Source organism: Triturus cristatus, chromosome 5_1 (genome assembly GCF_964204655.1).
Source record: "Triturus cristatus chromosome 5_1, aTriCri1.1, whole genome shotgun sequence".
In the NCBI taxonomy this organism is placed as follows: Eukaryota; Metazoa; Chordata; class Amphibia; order Caudata; family Salamandridae; genus Triturus; species Triturus cristatus.
Window position 1 is genome coordinate 71,013,587 of NC_140587.1, and position 18,544 is coordinate 71,032,130.

The 18,544-nt window shown below is 47.8% G+C and overlaps 1 protein-coding gene and 1 long non-coding RNA gene across 3 annotated transcripts in view; one reads left to right on the forward strand and one right to left on the reverse strand.

Annotated features, from left to right (window-relative positions):
- Positions 1-18,544, forward strand: part of LOC146830206 (uncharacterized) — a 219,114-nt gene that overhangs the window by 127,174 nt on the left and 73,396 nt on the right. Inside the window, exons 4-5 of the mRNA XM_085604425.1 lie at positions 12,345-12,367; positions 18,277-18,365. Of these exons, the coding sequence (XP_085460551.1) occupies positions 12,345-12,367; positions 18,277-18,365 (112 nt within the window). The remainder of the gene's footprint in view (positions 1-12,344; positions 12,368-18,276; positions 18,366-18,544) is intronic.
- LOC146830207 (uncharacterized) overlaps positions 1-18,544 on the reverse strand; it is a 195,064-nt gene that overhangs the window by 58,673 nt on the left and 117,847 nt on the right. For both annotated transcript variants that reach the window (XR_014961382.1, XR_014961381.1), the window contains exon 3: positions 6,527-6,900. This is a non-coding gene — a long non-coding RNA (uncharacterized LOC146830207). The remainder of the gene's footprint in view (positions 1-6,526; positions 6,901-18,544) is intronic.

Below are 18,544 nucleotides of genomic sequence, written 5' to 3' on the forward strand. Positions count from 1 at the left end.
ACCCCGCAGTTTAGAGGTCTGCTAGTGGAGCAGGAGTCACCGTCGAAGACCTGAAAGGTCCTTCCGCTCAGAAAGGAACCCAACCAGTCAAGAGCGTCTCCTGAGACTCCCAGATCGGCTAGTCGAGACAGCAGGGTTTTATGGCACACCGTATCGAACACGGCGCTTAGATCGAGGAGGACCACTGCCATTGACCCCCCTCGGTCCAAGATCCTCCTGGATTCTTCCGTCACGGCTAGAAGAGCCGTTTCTGTGCCATGTTTAGGACGGAATCCTGTTTGGGTGGAGTCCAGTAGAAGATTCTCCTCGAGGAATTTAGTGAGGTGGAGATTAATATGCTTCTCCAGAATTTTGCTTGCCCAAGGCAACAGGGAAATTGGACGGTAGTTGTTAGGGTCCGTAGGATTGAGATTGGGCTTCTTAAGTAATGCTCTCACCATTGCCTGTTTCCAAGAAGGGGGAACCACTCCTGTTTGCATGGAGCTATTGAGTAGGTCCATGAGGATGACTTGGTTGGCCATATTCATCATCTGAGGGGGCGCTGGGTCGAGGGGAGAGCCTGATTTTACCTGATGTGCAAGGGATTTGAGTGATTCCAAGTCTAGTGGTGGGAATTAATTCAAGGAAACTCGCGGAGGGTGTTCTGTAGCGCTTGGAGGTGGTAGTTTGGCAGTGATAGTCTCTGGGCTGGGGGCTGCGAAGAATAAGTATATTTTATTGATCTTTTGAAAGAAGAATTCAGCCAGCTCGTTGCATCGGGCTATAGGATTGTCGGTTGGGGCTGAGGGAGGGGAGATCTTAGAAAGGCTTTTAACTACTTGGTATATTTCTCTTGGCTTAGATCGAGCTGCCATAATTTTCTCTTTGTAGTAATTGGTTTGAGCTGAGTTTATTTCGAGTTTGTATTTACTGACACACTGCTGCTGCTATTGACACACTGCACTTTACCTAGGCTGCTGGAGGCTAGCTCCGCTTTTTAGATAGTTTTAAAATTGTTTTGTATGCTCGTGTACATTTTAATTAATCTGTGTGATTAGAGTGCAAATTTATTAATCCACCACTCGTGAATATACCTTTTTATTGCTTACCTGCTAACCCTCAAATTTACAGGCTAGCTGGGCTATTCTCGCCGGAATACTTCCGCCCGCCATCTTGTGAGGGCTAGACACGCGGACACCACGATTGGGTGCTTTGCGGTCTAGTCCTTGGCTCGTATCCCCTGCCACTTCCTATTTACTTTTCCTAGAATGCAGGCGCGCAGCGAATGCGCGCAGCGGGGCGCCGGAGGAGCGCCAGAGGAAAGCCCGTCTGAGCCCGTCCGGGCCCAGACGGGCCTAGGGCCTGCCATTATGCCCGTCGGATACATGTGGGTTCATTGTGAAGGATGGGCAACCTTTTGTAAGTTGTAAGGTGTGTAGCCCAGGGCTTGGGGCCCATAAGGCTAGAAAAAAGTTAGAATTTGGTCTGTTGAACTGTAGGTCACTTCCCTGTCACTCCACAGAAATTAACTCATTAATTCTGGACTATGATCTTGATGTCTTATTTTTAACGGAGACATGGATCATGTCCACATCCGGCCCAGATATGGTCCGAGCCCTCCCACCGGGATTTGTGATTTTCCATCTCGACAGACCCATAGGGCGGGGAGGGGGTATGGCTATTCTGTACAGGGATACGCTCAGTTGTAAAGCGCAGGAGGCCGGGGTCAAGGACTGCGAAAGCTGTCAATTCTCCCTCCGGCTGTCCCCCACGGTCGCCATTTCAGGTCTCCTTGTCTATCGCCCCCCTGGGGCAGTGGCCGGTTTCATTGATTCACTAATGGAATCTGTTACCTGCCTAGCTTCCTCTACTACGAATTTTGTCGTGTTAGGAGACCTGAACCTCCATTTTGAGGATTCAATGGACCTGCCGGCTACTGACCTGCAGTGTGACCTGGGCGCTATGCAGATGAGACGAATTAATTTAGGTGCGACCCATGAAAAGGGTCATCTGCTTGACCCAATTTTCTCAAATATGGAGCAACTAACCGCCCTACCTCCCCTTGCCCTACCGTGGACAGACCATTTCTTGGTCTTAGTCAGCTGGGCTCCTGCGGTTTGGGATCTCCCCACACCCAGGACATTTAGGATGGATAGAGCTTGTCGAGGCTCCCTATGGATAAATGGGCGGCCCACTTGGAGTCAACATGCCCCCAAGGGGGGTCTGACCCGGTGGATGCGGATGCCAGCCTGGAGAGCTGGTTGAGTAGCTCCCTAGACGCCATTCTCCCAAAGAAAAAGATGCTCATCAGGGATAAGAGAGCGGGCTCGGCCTCATGGTACTCTCCTGAGCTGAGGGCACTGAGAAAGAGCTGCAAAAGGCTAGAACGGGGGTGGAGGAAGGATTGGGGGATAATATGTAGGAACAATTATCGCTCAGCCATGAGATCGTACAAGAACGCGATAAGGGAGGCTAAGATCATATACTTTGATGAAAGAATTTGTAAAGCCACTTGTTCCTCGAGAGAGTCCTTCAAAGTGATGAAGGAGTTGCTAAAAACCCCCGACCCACCGGTTATTCATGACAATCCCCAAGGGAAATGCCTGGAGCTGGCTACTTACTTCAATTCCAAAATTGAGACCATCCTACGCTCACTCCCTCAGCTAACTGCAGTGGCAGAGCCAACTGCTCAGCAAAGGGTAGGAGCAGCTGAGCTGGACCTTTTTGGACCTGTGACTGCGGAGGAAGTGTTGAATGTGCTTGGGAAACTGAAGAGTGGCTCTCCCAAGGACCCTGTCCCGATGCGATATTTAAAACAGGTTGCGCCAACCATCGTGGCCCCAGTGACCGAGCTGATTAACCTGTCGCTGTCGCAGGGGGTGGTGCCACCTGGATGGAAAGGAGCGGTCGTGAAGGCTCTCCTGAAGAAGCCGAGCCTTGACCCCACTGACCTGGCTAATTTTAGGCCGATTTCCCTGCTCCCAGGCGTGAGCAAGGTGGCTGAAAGACTGGTCAACTACCAACTCTCGAATTTCTTGGAGGCCAATGGCCGGTTACGAGATTCCCAGACGGGATTCCGTCCTGGACAGGGCACAGACACCGCCCTTCTGGCCGTGGTGGAGGAAGCCAGGTGCATTCTGGATGCAGGAGGGTCAGTGGCAATGATCCTCCTGGACCTGAGTGCGGCTTTTGATACCGTGAATCATCAGGTACTACTCCAGCGGCTGGAAGGGTTGGGTGTCACAGGGATGGCTCTGGGATGGCTTGCCTCCTTTTTAGGAGGACGGTCATTTGAAGTTTGGGAAGGAAACGAGAAGTCGCCCCCCTTTGCCCTCCAGTGTGGGGTTCCCCAGGGCTCGTCGTTGAGCCCTACATTATTTAATGTATATATGCCCCCCCTGGAGGATGTGGTGTCTCCGTTTGGCTTTAACATCATCAGCTATGCGGATGATACGCAGATGGTGGTGGGGCTCTCTCAGTTAGAGAAGCAACCAGCGGTGCTTCATTCCTGCCTGGAGGAAGTGTTTGGGTGGATGTGTAATTCATCCCTTAAACTGAATGGCTCAAAGACCGAGCTTATGATCTTAGGTCAATCTTCCTTCTCCCTGTCCCCCAGTAGCTGGCCCGACTGCATGGGAGCTCCTCCCAGCCCGAAGAAGGAGATTAAGAGCCTGGGGGTGTGGCTGGAGCAGGACTTGACGTTTAGAACACACGCCAAAAAGACCGCGGGTGCATGTTTTGGTATGCTCCGGTCAGCCCGCAGGGTTCTGTCACTCCTCCCTGAGACCTCCCGTAAGCTGCTTATACAGGGGCTCATCATTTCGAGGCTGGACTACAGCAATGCACTCTTCTTGGGCGCGCCGGAATCCACATTTAAGAAGTTGCAGCAGGTGCAAAATGCAGCGGCCAGACTGCTGATCAATGTTCCCAGAAAGCAGTCCGCCAAACCGGCACTGAAGGTGCTGCACTGGCTCCCGGTGCGGGAAAGAGTAACCTTTAAAGCACTCTGCATGGCACAGAAGAGTCTGCAGGCGAAGGGTCCAGCGATCCTGAGGAACATGATCCAACCCTATAAAGCAGCAAGGATCATAAATTCCTCCTCCAGTCTTCTAGAGTAAGGCGAGCCCGCACCGGAGGGAGAAGGTTCTCAGTGAATACGGCTTCCGCTTGGAACTCGCTTCAACTCGTGTTGCGGGCAGAGATCAGCACTCTGCGCTTCCGCAAACTATTAAAAACTCATCTGTTCCCAGCCCAATGTGTCATGTGTTGGGCGGTGGTTGATCTATGGATAGCGCTGGGATGCTCAAGGGTAACCGTGCGCGATATAAAACTCCAAATAATAATAATAATAATAGTATGCCCTAATAGCTTCCCTATACCTGTTTTTTTCGATGATGGCGTATCCTAGGCGCCACTTCCTTTCCAGCTTTCTACACTGACGTTTTAACTCCCTGAGCTTCTCCGAATACCAGGGGGCAGTTTCTCATGCTCTTTTGAACATGGTTTTCCTGGAGGGGAGGATGGAGTCGATGGAGTCCTCGATCCATTCATTAAATGTCCTGCTATCGGGTATAGGGCTCTGAGAAAGAGCAGGTTTGGATGTGGAAAGGAGGCTCGACCACTGCTCTAGCGAGAGTCTCGACCAGTTTCTCATCTTTTGTGAAGTGGGGGAGGAGGGAGTGAATCTGTGGGTGGACCAGTTAAGGGGAATGAGAAAGTGATCAGTCCATGGGAGGTGAGTAATAGTGCCAACCGTGAGGTTGGGGCAATTGCTAAAAATTGGATCGAGCAGGTGACCTTTATTATGAGTGGGGGACCTAATTAATTGTTCTAGTTGAAAAGCGGCTAAGCTAGAAACTAGCTCGTTAGCGGTGCTGTCAGTGCTGTTGTCGAAGTGAATATTAAAGTCACCCAGCACCGTGAAGTTAGAAGAAGACATAGCAGATTCGGCCTCTAACGAGGGTAGTGAGGAGTGGAATTGGTTCAATGGGCCTGGGGGGCGATATACAAGTGCCCCTGTTAGACTGTCGTTGGGGGTGAGTTTGAGGCAGAAAGACATGCTTTCGCAGTCTGGGATTGGATCCAGGATACAATGGCACTGGTATGTAGATTTATGGATAATGGCAAGGCCTCCTCCTTTTCCGCATGTGCGGTCCCTGCGAGAAATTTGGTAGCCCGGTGGAAGGGCTTGAATCACATCTGGGTCACAGTCTGGGGTTAATCAAGTTTCGGTTAGGAAGACGGCGTCAGGAGTCCGCTCATCTAAAAGCAGGAAGATTTCTGCGCTATGTTTTGGCAGAGACCTGCAATTTAGGAGCAGTAGGGTGTAGTTTTGCTGGGCCGGTCTGAGCCGGGCAGTTTGGAGTTTGGTGTTGCAGTGTTGACAATAGGTGGGAAGGTTCAGGGGATGGTGTTGGTGAAGGCAGCTATCTTCCGTGGGGGGGTTTAAGTGTAAGGAGGGCAGCAGCGCTATATTGAGTCCTAGGAGGGGGGCCAGGGGGAGTGGCCCCTGTCCCCGGCCGGCCGCGGACGGGTGCAGACGGGCTTGCCTTTGGCGCGCCGCCCGCTGCGCGTCCGGGGGATGCACATTGTTTTGAATGAGGGAGAGGGGGTGCGGCCTCACGGCCGTGGGCGTGGCCTTTGGGCTTGGCGAGAATGGCGGCAAAAAGAACTCCGACCCGCGGCAGCGTTTACATCGGCTGCGCGGGGAATTCAGGTACAGGTGGGGGGAGAGCTCAGGGGGTAAGTGCCAACATATAACACAGAATTTGTTAAAAGCAGTTTTTAAAAACACACGAGCGTGCTCCCGGCTGTTCGCCTCAAGAGCGTTATTACCTCTAATGCGAGCTTTCAGTCAGCGCGCCTCAAATAGGATCCAGGAGGGGGCGTGGCCTCACGGCCGTGGGTGTGGCCTGTGGGCTTGGCGAGAATGACGGCAAAAAGAACTCCGACCCGCGGCAGCATTTACATCGGCTACGCGGGGAATTCAGGTACAGGTGGGGGGAGTGCTCAGGGGGGAAGTGCCAACATATAACACAGAATTTGTAAAAAGCAGTTTTTAAAAATACACGAGCGTGCTCCCGGCTGTTCGCCTCAGGAGCGTTATTACCTCGCCTCAGTGACCGTAATGTCACTCAGGGGTTGATAAGAGTCACCAGTGCCTTGGAGGTGCTTCAGACCAACCAAATTGCTGCCACTGGATCGGGGGATGGGGCTGAGAGTGAGGAGGCAACAAGCCGCAGCAGCATCACTCCTCCATTACAGGAGACCAGGAGGCGCAGTGGTAGGCACAGATCAGCCACAGGACACTGCACTGGGGAGGACAGTGTGCCTGCTGAATGCAGCAGTGCTGCGCGTGGGCGCAGAAGATAAGCACTGCCATCACATTCCATTTTGTGGTGGGTGACGTAACCCATTTGACACAATGGTGGGACTAGGGATGTTGCATGGTGGAGTGACTATGCCATGTTTGGCTTGACCAGGCACTGTGAGGCCATCATAGTGTTGCGGTGTGCTGTCCAATTACTAGCTTTGTCTCATTACTTACTCAAAAATAGTTGTGTGTGTTCTCTGCCCATCTGTGTCTCCCATCTGGTGCAGCTGCGACACCTACAGCGCTGTGCTGTGGCTGGGGACATTCCTCATCCTCTGATTCGCTGATTTCCACGGGTGTCCCCCTCTTTGTGGCAAGGTTATGCAGCATGGCACATGCAGCTATTATTTTGCAGCAGATCAGGGGCCGGTACTGCCGTGCACCTCCACTTTTGTGGAGGCAGCGGAACCTGCTTTTTAGGAGTCCAAATGTACGCTCCACCACATTGCGCGTAGATTTATGTGCCACATTATATCTCCTTTCACTTGGGGTAGATGGGTTGAGGTATGGAGTCAGGATGAAAGCACGCACCGCATATGCACTATCACCTAAGTGTAAAAGAAAGGAAAATTATTCACAGTCAGCAATCGTTGCATCAAATGTATACTTCAGGGTGTGTCACATGGATTAACCCAACAAGATAGGTATAGATCCCACTGTTCCTGAAGATGTAGGAATCATGCGTGCTCCCTGGGAATTTTGCAACTATGTCGGTGATGATGTGAGAAGCATCACATATAACCTGTACATTGATTGAATGTGTGGATTTGCGGTTGCAGTAGATGGACTCAGTCGAAGAGGGGGGGCAGATTGGTATATGTGTCCCAGTTCCCTATGACGTGTGGGAACTGGGCCTTCTGATAAAAGTCCATCTTGGTCTTATGCAGTTCTGCCTGTGTGCTGGGGAATTGGATATAGTGTGGCATCCTTTGCAACATGGCATCCAGGAATGTATTTAAGAAACGTGACAGGCAACTCTGTGAGACTCCACCTGCCACAGCTATTACCCTCTGGTAACTGCCGGATGCCAGTAGGAGCAGGCAACAGAGTACCTGCACATGTGGAGGTCTTGTGTGCGCCCTTGGTGTCTGGTGCTCCAGGATTGGGTGCAGGTCCTGTATCAGGTCCAGGATGGTGTTTGGGTGAAGCCTGTACCTCTCATGAATTTCAGCCTCTGTGAGTTGGAATAAGGTGATGCGCAATCTGTATACGGGTTCCTGTCGTCTCCAGATCCTTTGTGATGCAGCTTGTATCCGTAACTGCCTTGCAATGACACAGAGGGCCGCCATTGTGTTCACGCAGATGCATTCTGGGGCTGTTTATATGCTGTGCACCTGGTTACCACCTGCTTTGAGTTCCTGGTAATTTGCGACTCTTAATTTGTGATTTTTTAAGGATTCGGTAATAGCGAGTTTATGTACATTGCTTAGCAAATTATTTTAGCGATTCCTTATTTTGCTAATCGCTACATAAGGAACCGCTAGTTGTTTTCCGTTGTTTTTAGCGATTCCTTATTTAGTGATTCGGTGTTTCTGCCTCTACATTTCACATGGTGTATTAACGATCGCAAACGCTGATATTCTATGAATTTCAGCGTTAGTGCTCGCTATTTGGCCACCTACATCTGGCCCTGAGTCTTTAATTGACTTTATCTGTGAGTCATTTATTGACTTTATCTTTGTTTTGCATCCTTCTTTTCTTTTGTAATGTATTATTTCCTTAAGCCGCTGTAGAGATCATAACCCGGAGTGTGCTTCTATCTGTGGGTCCCTGTTGGCTCATTCTCTCAGGGTGGAGGTGACAGGGACCTATAAGGCCATTGATGGCGGCAGGAGGCTTAAGTGGTCCCAGATAACTCCAGATTCTTTTTATAACGCTCTTTACACCCAGCGTAAGAACAAGTTAAAAACTTGTGTATTCCAACACATCAACCCATCTAGTATCCTGGAGGCCTTCTCTGAGATCTCTAATACCATTTCAGAACTACAGAGGGCAACAGCTCCGGGCAACAGGGTATGTGGCCAAAAGGGTTTGAGTCAGGCTGTACCCGGGTGTTGAGAACCCTGAAGTTAGCTTTGAGGGCCAAACCACAGGATCCCTCCTTAATTAGCAATAGCCATAGTCTGTATAAACAAGAACTTACTAGATGGAAGAACATCATAAAGGAGAAGGCCTGGACAGAACTGATAGAGGCTAGTACCTTGAGGAGCAGCTCCAAATTCTGGAGGATCATCAATAATCCCTTTTCTGCAGTGGATACCAGTGATGCTCTGGAGGCTCAGGTAAGCGAAGACAGCTGAGTAGGACATTTTGGGGAAATCTATAACTCCCCATCCTCTGCATTCAGTAGGGGGAACAGGTAGGATAGAAGTGAACGCTGGCTTATAATTTTCATCAGAGGAGGTCAAGAAAGGCATATTGGGGTGATCTAAGAACAAGGCCCCGGGCCCTGATGGTATTCCGCCGACCTTTCCATACAGGATGTGGATGTTTGGCTCCCCGTCCTGACCTCTCTTATTAACGCCCCTAGCCCCCCAAAGTCACGGGCAAAGTCTCATTGCACCGGTTTTTAGGGTGACAGGGACAGTACGCATTGCTACTGGCCATATCGCTGCTTGACTTAGTGGTTAAGAGACTAACAGCGTTTTGTCGGAGGCACAGTATGGCTTTTCGGAATCTATCACTAATGTTGATTTTTGTAGTCATTGGCAAACACGGATCATGGGTGTGCACCATGACATAGGCCTATCTCACGGATTGCGGTCTTGTTGGACAGGGAGGGGTGCCCAAGGTGTTACCCTCATAGTGATGGAAGGCTACCACTGTCAGTAAGAGTTAAGCAACTCAAGAGTGGTGGTAGCAACATACTTGTAGTGATCAGTAGTAGTGAACAGGTCCTTTTAACCTGTGTCACTGGAATGATGCCTACAGACTCACTCACCTTTTTAAAACGTCCTGCTGCAGTGTGGTTCACTGTGACTGCTCTGGATGTATGTGTGCCTGGAAAGGGTAGAGCACAGGGATATAGCAGTGCTGTGCAGTACATGCATGGTTAGGGAATGTACTTTGTGTATGTGTGACTGCAAGGGGTACATTACATGGGAGTTATAGTGCTGTGCAGGATGTGCCCAATAAGAGCATGTGCTAAGTGTATGTGTGCTTGCAAGAAGTACAATAAATGAAGGGTGACATGTTGTGCAGCTCGCACATGCTGAGTGTGTGTGTGCTGGCATTGCATGGATTTGCAAATAGCACACAGGACACAATGTAGAAAGGATACAGTACCAGTACTTTCACTAAGAGTTCAGCAGCTCAAGAACAGTGGTTACAACATACTTGTAGTGATCAGTAGGAGTGAACAGGTCCTTTTTAACCTGCATCACTGGAGTGTGGACTACAGGCTCACTCACTTTTTTACAAACTTCTGCTGCTGTATGTTTAACTCATCCTTGGCCTAGATTTGCTGTGCAGAACAGGAATAATGACTCCTCTGAATGTAGGTGTGCCAGGGAAGGGTACAGCACAGGGATAGAGCAGGTCTGTGCACTACATGCATGGTTAGTGCATGTACAATGTATATGTGTGACTGCAAGGGGTACATTACATGAGAGATGTACTGCTGTGCAGGGTGTGCACAATGAGAGCATGTGTTAAGTGCATGTGTGCTTGCAAGAAGTACAATAAATAAAGGGTGGCATGTTGTGCAGCTCACACATGCTGAGTGTGTGTGTGCTGGCACTGTGTGGACTTGCAAATAGCACACCAGGACACAATGTAGAAAGGATACAGTACTGGGCAGTGCACACAGAGTGATGGTCTGTGCCAGATTTTGTGCACCTGGCGTGGCACAATACATGGAGGTGACAATAATGGACAGTGTGTGTGCTGTGTATGTACACTGAGTGCAAGTGTGCCTGTAATTACTGGTACATTACATGGAGGACACAGTGTTCCATTTAGGAAAGACCAGGGCTGCCTGTTGAAGACATGAGGAGGAGAGGAATCCCCCCCAGACAGATCTGTGTATTGAGAGTGAGAGAGGGAGAGGGAGGGAGAGAGAGAGAGAGAGAGAAAGAGAGAGAGAGAGAGAGAGAGAGAGAGAGAGAGAGAGAGAGAGAGAGAGACTCTTCCTGTACATTTCAAATTATAAATAAATGGGATTAACCTTTTCATATGGCTGGGTCCAAACTGGAATGGTATGGTGAGCAAAAAACCGATGGATTTAGGCCCAGATCTCTGCACTGGGGTGAATGTATGACATTGTTCTGCATTCTGTCCATCAACTGTTGTTTTTGCATTTGTCACCCCGAGTGGGACGAGTATGCCCAGACATGGGTCCTGTGCTCTATATGCTACTGGAATCAAGCTATCCTGGCTGAAGAGGGGTGAAACTCCGAAACCGGTCCTAGGATGCTTGTTTCCAGTCCAGGGAGGACCTGGCCTGGCAGTTCGGGCTGGACTGTTCCCATTGGGCACAGGGTCAAGACTGATTGGCATATGGCTGGGTCCAAACTGGAATGGTATGGTGAGCAAAACAACGATGGATTTAGGCTCAGATCTCTGTACTGGGGTGAATGTATGACATTGTTCTGCATTCTGTCCATCAATAGTTCTTTTTGCATTAACCTTTTCATGTACATATCACTGTGGCTGACATCCAGGTGTGAACTCTAGTCTCTCCCGTGGCCTCTATTGTGGTGGGACTATCAGATTTGGAGCCCCTTCTGCTGTGACAGACAGCCTTTCAAGAGGAAGAAGAGAGAGAAGATTGCACAGTTAAAAATAAGCGGAACCCAAACATAAAGCGCCAAAGAACCAGACCCTGAATCACTTTTGGTATCTGGAAACATCTGTGTGAATATTAGAAGTGTTCACTTATATATTGAGCGGATGATCCCGCCGTTACACCTAATCACTCACGGGCTGGATACGGCCTGGTGCTTAACGCCAATGGCTAGTCTCAACACTCAACAATAGAGCGTTTTATTTCTACACCTGAAGGAGCCCATAAGAAACTCACCAGTGTCCTGGGACTATTGAGGCTACGCTTGTTCTTTATTGTTTCGGATGCAGTTAAATAATAACACCAAGTAGGTAAAATATTCTTTGGCAAGTAAGGTGCGTGAGTGGAATGCACCGTGCACAATTCACATAAGTGCATAAGGAGTGGTTCCAGGGAGGGAGATTTTCGGTCCTGACGAATGCCACAGGGAAGGGTGGCAGAAACATGTTGACCAGTTTATAGAAGGGAGTTAGGGCTATCGTACCCCTGAGGACTTCCCACATTTTCTTTCACATTGTTAATCATACCGACTGGAGCATTTCTTTTAAATAACAGGAGATACCAGCCATGTATTTTTGATACATACAACCCCCACTCCTAATTTTTGTACAAATCTTTTGGCAGAACTCAGTGTTCCTGTGTGACCCGTTGGTTGCAGCACGCCCCGTTCCGCAGGGGAGCGGGAAGAAATCCAATGATGAAGCATGCCTCCAAGGGGTAACCCTGTGCTTTATCCAAAATCCTTGTTTATCTACAGGACTACATTAAATTTCATTTTGGCGTGGTATACTTCAAGTATAGACGTTAGTTCTATTTCTGATATATCCTCACTTATTTCTAGTAATGCATGAGGTTTAGCAAGTTATGCCGTCTGATCACAGGAATTTGAGACTATAATTCATTATGGATTTGAAAAATCCGTCCATAATGTCAGCTGCCCACATTCAGAATTTAAAAGCTCTGCTGTCTAGTTGGCCCATTCAGGATATCACAAGCTGTGCTGTGTCAAGCGACCTTATTTAGAATATCACAGACTGTGTGTGTTGAGGTGCGAGATCGGCACCCCAGTGTCCCCTTGGGTAAGATACTTGCATGTGTTCAAGTTCAACTTAACTTGAATTTCACAACTTATATTAAACCGAAACTGCTGCCAGAATGTCATATCTGTTGTGGAAACTGACGCCCTTCTGCCTTTCTTCTCTATTGCAGGATGTCAGAAGCACCATGGACAGGTAAGGCTGCTTTATTGTCCTCCTCTGTGTGTAAGGAGCAGGTCTGGCTGCAGTGTGGAAATGTCAGTACTGAGCTCACACAAACCCACTCTGCTGCCAGAGCAATGCCACCTCATGCAATTATTATATGCAGGTCACCTCGTATCTACTCTCCTGTCTTTCAAAAGCTCCAAAGACAGTTGAGGCCCCCGGTTTGTTCTCAAAACATCCAAAGTCTTTAAAAACTCATTTTCATTCTAAGAAACATTAGTTGAGTTCTCAAAAAACACAACCCTGAGAGTTCTCAAACTCCTACTCTTATGAAACTACCTGCTGAGCCCATTTAAACTCTCATATGTCCATAACAAGCACCTTTGCCCACAGACAATCCCTCAAGTTTTCCGCAAAGCCTCTTTCAGTAGTTTCCGACGTCCCTGCCAATCCTCAAATGTCTCTCTGGTGCTCTGTAACATGATTGGAATTGTCTAAAAACTCTTCCTCTCCCAGCCCTGTCTCATCATTTAGTGAGGAGCCTTTGTAGGACTGCAGAGGGCTGCAACCCTGCTTTTATGCTCTAGTTTAAGGAACATACAGAAGATATTTCGCAGGCTCTTAAAAACGTGGTTATTTAATCAGTGAGAGGATGACTGACCCCAGTAGCTCCACAGCGCCGAGACACCCCAGGGTATTTGTTGCGCTATAAAAATTACGCAAATAAAATAAATAAATAAATAAATATTGTTTGTGCCTGTCTGACTGCGACTGGCCCCAATACTCAGAATTAAATTACTGATAAAAATGAAAGTGGCCGCAAGTTTAAAAAAAATCTTGGGAATTAGCAACTAATTCTGAGACAATGACGGGCACAGTCGAGAGACTTGTACAAACTGAGGTAAAGTTATACAGCTGCTGATGTACGATATTATAATACATTTGGTATTCAGGCCTAATGTTTCCCATTCAGAGGTTTATTCCTAATGGTGCATGACACACAGATGTTGTATGTTCAGAAGGCTGTGCCGAAACATGTTCCACCCACTCGTGATTAACACTAAGTTTTAGAGCAGTTATTAAAATGTAAAGCAAACCTCTACTTGTATGGTGATGTGTTCACCTAGGACATGTGTAATGCACCACACAGCAGCCATTAATGTCAGCCCCAGTGAGAGCATCAGTTCCTAAAAATGAGGAGTGTATGGAGTGCAGCACTCATTGATAAAAGCGACAACATAAAATGGGCGTGGATTATATCAGCGTCATTCAGTGTCACGAAGATGCGCATGGAGGGATTACACTTAAATACACTGGGCCTGATTCACAAAGTTAAACTTAGAGCAAAAGTCTAAGGGCCCGATTCACAGAACTAACTTAAGACAAAATCCTAAACTTACTACCATTTCGGTATTCACAGAAGACACTTACTCACTTCGGTATTCACAGAAGACACTTACTCACTTCGGTATTCACAGAAGTTAGGAGTCTTAACTTTAGGACTCCTAAATGCCTTCTGTGAATACCGAAAGCCTTAAAATTAGGATTTTTCTCAGTTTAGTAGTAGAAAAGTTAGGAGTCCTAACTTTAGGACTCCTAAACTGAGAAAAATCCTAATTTTAAGACTTTCGGAATTCACAGAAGGCATTTAGGAATCCTAAAGTTAGGACTCCTAACTTCTGTGAATACCGAAGTGAGTAAGTGTCTTCTGTGAATACCAAAATGAGTAAGTGCCTTCCGTGAATACGAAAATGGTAGTAAGTTTAGGATTTTGTCTTAAGTTACTTCTGTGAATCGGGCCCTAAGTTTAGACCTAAAGTCTAACTTTACAATTGCTCGGGAAGAGGTGTGGTGCCGCAGCCAGGGCGGCTGACTCTGGAATCTGGGGATCACGGTTCGATCCCTGGTGCTGGCAGCAGATTAGCCCAGCACCATGTGACTCTGGGCAATGGCTTGATTAATCTTCCCGACGGCACCTAGAAACCCTTACAGGTGATTGTTCGCGCTTTACAAATGTGGATTATTATTAAAGTTATACTTTTTTCTCAGATTACTTTTGTGAATCGGGCCCATTGTTCTGGGCTAGTGAAAATAGCAGTTCAATTGACATGTCCTGCTTGAGCTAGACTAGAAAGCACAGAAATGAGCTTGTACCTGTCTCTGGGTCACAATGCCATGTATTGTTCAAAATCCAGGTATAAATAAATCCAATGGTCATTCTATCAAAAGTACACCTTTGTCCCTTCTCTTCTGTTCGACTCACTGTTAGATTTAGGCCCTTTAATGTGGATATTAATTCACCTAAATAGTTTCTGAATTCATCCCTACTGTTACATACACTCATTCACATATTATCTCTGCGGTCCTCAAAGGGCTCCTCCAGTCCTCATAAACTCAACTAAGGGGCATATCATCAAGGCCCCGCGATAAAATTATCGCCGCTTTAGCGTCCGTTTTCGGGCAAAAAGCGGCGATAATTTTATCGCACTATCAGCAAGGTCACGCTATCGCGTGAATCTATGCCTCAGCGCCCTTTCCCTTAACGCCCAGATTTGCATCTCTAATGAGATGCAAAGTGGGCGTTCCTCCCCAAAATAACGTGAGAAATGACACTAACAGACATTTCTCCTATCAGCAAGCTGATCGCTAACCTGCGTGGCGATAAAAAAAAGTAGCGCTAACCACGGTTAACGCTACTTTCCTTACGCCTGCTTTCAGTCTGACTTAGCCATTATATCCAATGGAAGATGGATATAATGTCTAAGTCTACCCTGCCCTATCATCAAGCTATCGCTAAACGCTGTGCGATTATCGCTGGATTTCCAGCGATAAGCGCACATTTGGCAGCTTGTGCTTGGAATTTTATCGCTTTGGAGATCAGCTTTGCTGATAGCACGCTATCTCAGCAATAAACTCCAGCGATAGCCGGCGATAATTATCCTCGCGCTAAGCGCGCTTAGCGATAATTATCACCGGCCCTTGATGATATGCCCCTCTGATTCTCAGATCTGCTTGTGGTGGTAAGAAACCTCTCTTCTTTCCTCAGTGACTTCCGTTCAGCCCACAGCATCCTCAGGGGTCAGCATCAGATCAATCGTTGAACCTCTGAAAGTCTTGCAGAACCGGGAGCGAGAGATGAGACTAAAATACTCAGAATAAGAGAAGAGGTGATAAGAGAAAGAGAGGTAGAAGAAGAGACAAAGGCGCTTGAACAGTAAGGGAATGAGAAGAGGCAGAAATACAGAGGAAGGTGAAAGAGACATAGGCAGGAATTGGAGAGAGGTGCATCTGCTTGCTAGTGGCACCATTTCACTTTTGGAGCTGCCGTGAAGTGAATATCCAATGCACGTGGTTTGGGATAATCGGAAAGCACTTTGGGTCCTAACAGAGGGGCTAATCCCCCAATACTTTAAAGAATGGCACCTGGGAGCAGCGCAAAACAAGAAAAGGAAAACAAGTTGAGGATCCATCTCAGGGAGGTGTTAGAAGCAGCCATTTAGAAGTAGTGAAACAAAAGGTCCTAGCCTTGAAAGGTGATATCCACAAACAGAATTTGCATCATGGTCCAAAGTGCAGGACTTCAGAGACCTCAAGGTGCAGGACCTTAGAGACTCCAAGATGCAGAACCTCAGACATTCCAAGGGGCAGGTGCCTAGATGCTCCAAGGTGCAGGAGCTCAGAGATTCTAAGTTGCAGGACCTCAGAGACTCCGACGAGGAGAACCTCAGAGACTCCAAGGTGCATGACATTTGAGATTTCAAGGTGCAGGACCCCAGAGACTCTATGGTGCAGAACCTCACAGACTTCAAGGTGCAGGAAGTCAGAGACTCTACGGTGTGTGACCTGAGAGACTCCAAGGTGCAGGGCCTGAGAGACTCCAAGGGGCAGGACCTCAGAGACTCCAAGGTGCAGGACCCGAGAGACTCCTAGGTGCAGGACCTGAGAGACTCCAAGGGGCAGGACCTGAGAGACTCCAAGGGGCAGGACCTCAGAGACTCCTAGGGTGCAGGGTAGCAGATATTACAAGGTGCAAGACCTCAGTGACTCCAAGGTGCAGGCCCTCCTGGCCTCCAAGGTGCAGGACTTTAGATTACCCAAAGTTCAGGAGCTCAAAGACTTCAAGGTGCAAGTCTTGATTAATTCCGAGATGCAGAACTTCACCAGTATCTAGAGAATAAATGTGCAGAATCTCAGAGACTTTGAGATGCAGGACTTACATCAGTCCAATGTTTAGCTGTTTAGAGATTGCAAGGTACAGGCCTTCAGTTATTTTAAAGTGCAGGGGTCTGGCGATTCCAAGGTACAGGAATCCAGAGATTCCAAGATACAGGGCTCCAGAAATTCCAAGGTTCAGAAGTGTAGTGATACCATGGATCATGACTAGAGATTCCAAGGAGTTAGACTTCAAGGACTCCAAGTTACAACATTTTTGTGATATGAAACTGCAGGGCCTCTAGAGATCCTAAGGTTGATAGATCCAGAGAGTCCACGGTAGTGGACTTCAAGGATCCCAAGGTGGAGGAGCTCAATGATTCAAAGATGCTCGACATTTAGTATTCCCAGGTTTAATGCTTTCATAGACAGGGGGCAGGATGCAGACACTTATACTCAGTATCACTGAGCTATTCATGTGTAGCACGTCTAGGAGGAGAGGGAGAAAGGGAGAAAGCAAGAGAGAGACACACAAAGAGAGAGAGTGAGGCAGACAGACGCAAGCGATTCTGAGAGTGAGTAGAAAATCAGGAGTCATATATAGGGAGCATAAGAAGGAGTGAGAGAGGAAGAGTGTGTGATATTATTCAGAACTGCCTTTTAGATCCCAAGAACTGTGAGAGAAACCAAGAGTGTTATGAAGAAAGAGAGAGAGAAAGAGAAAAATAGACAACGTGTATCTGTCTGTGTGTGTGTGCGCGTGTGTGTGGGTATGTATAACGCACACTGTGTGGACCGGATCGGTCCTCATAGCGTGTGTAATCCTGAGAGAACCAGACAAACACTTTATCTGTGAGGACCGGTCCCCGTAGTGTATTTAGGTACTTTCGAGCAAGTATACAAAAAAATAAAAGTGCAGTTATTTTTGCCTCTGTCTGCTTTGGAACCTTCCCTACTATTAAAGTGCGTGTGGTGGCCCCTAGCGCCTTGAGACCCTCACGGGTAAGTAGTGCGCTCTGCAAATGGATTGATTGATTGATTGATCGGTGTGTGGTTATAGTGACAAGTATAATGCAGTTACAGAGAGGCAAAGGGGGACCGAGACAGATGCTGAGATAGCGATGAAAATGTCTGAGTGTAGTAACATCAATTGCTCACGGTTATGTTTGTGCTGCTAGAGTCACAGAGAGAGAGAGAGAGAAAGTGGGGGAAGGAGAGAGTGAAGCAAAAGATAGACAATATGGCACACAGAGTTAGTGTGAGAGAGAGTGCTTGTAATAACAGGGAATGTTCACAATTACCTTCGAGATCCCTGGAGCTTTCTGAAAGAGAGGGAGAAACACAAAGGGATGTGAGAGAGGAAAAGAGAATGATACAGGTAATCAGAAATTAAGCTGAAGAGAGAGTGTGGTTATGTGTATTGGTAGCTGAGTTTGTCACTGTTTCCTCTGAGATTCTGAAGCTGTGGTCATCCCAGCAAGGGTTTGAGCAGAAGGACATTCAGAGTGGAAGGGATAGTTTGTGACACTTGTAATACCCCTAGAGCTCCTGTTGTGTGTGTGTGTGTGTGTTTAGTGTGTGTGTGTGTTTGTGTGTGTGCATTTCTGGGTGTATGTGCGTGTCACTGTGTGTGGGTGCATGTGTGTTCATGTGTGTGTGGGTGTGTGTGCACCAAGTGCTGCCTTGCAGAAGATCCTGAGATTGCAGTACTTTATGTGCTGTTCTTTTTCAGATCCTGTAGGATTTGGGTGTCCTGCAGCTCTAAAATGGTGTGTGTGTCCTTCCAGGTGTGAGAAGGTGATGATGGAAAAAAAAGAAACAACTGTTGACATTGTAAAAACTCAGATACCTGAAGAGGGGCTGAAGAAAAATAAAGGTAAGTGAACTTGAGCTGAATGCAATTATATTTTTGAACCCAGACTGATCACTGATACCTTTGGCGGGCCTCCACCATCTACAACAGGGGGTTGGGGGCGACAGGGACCAATTTCACCCTCACACAGATCTGTGAAATGATCCCTTCTAAGGCCGGAACCTCTAGCCAGGGTCCAACAC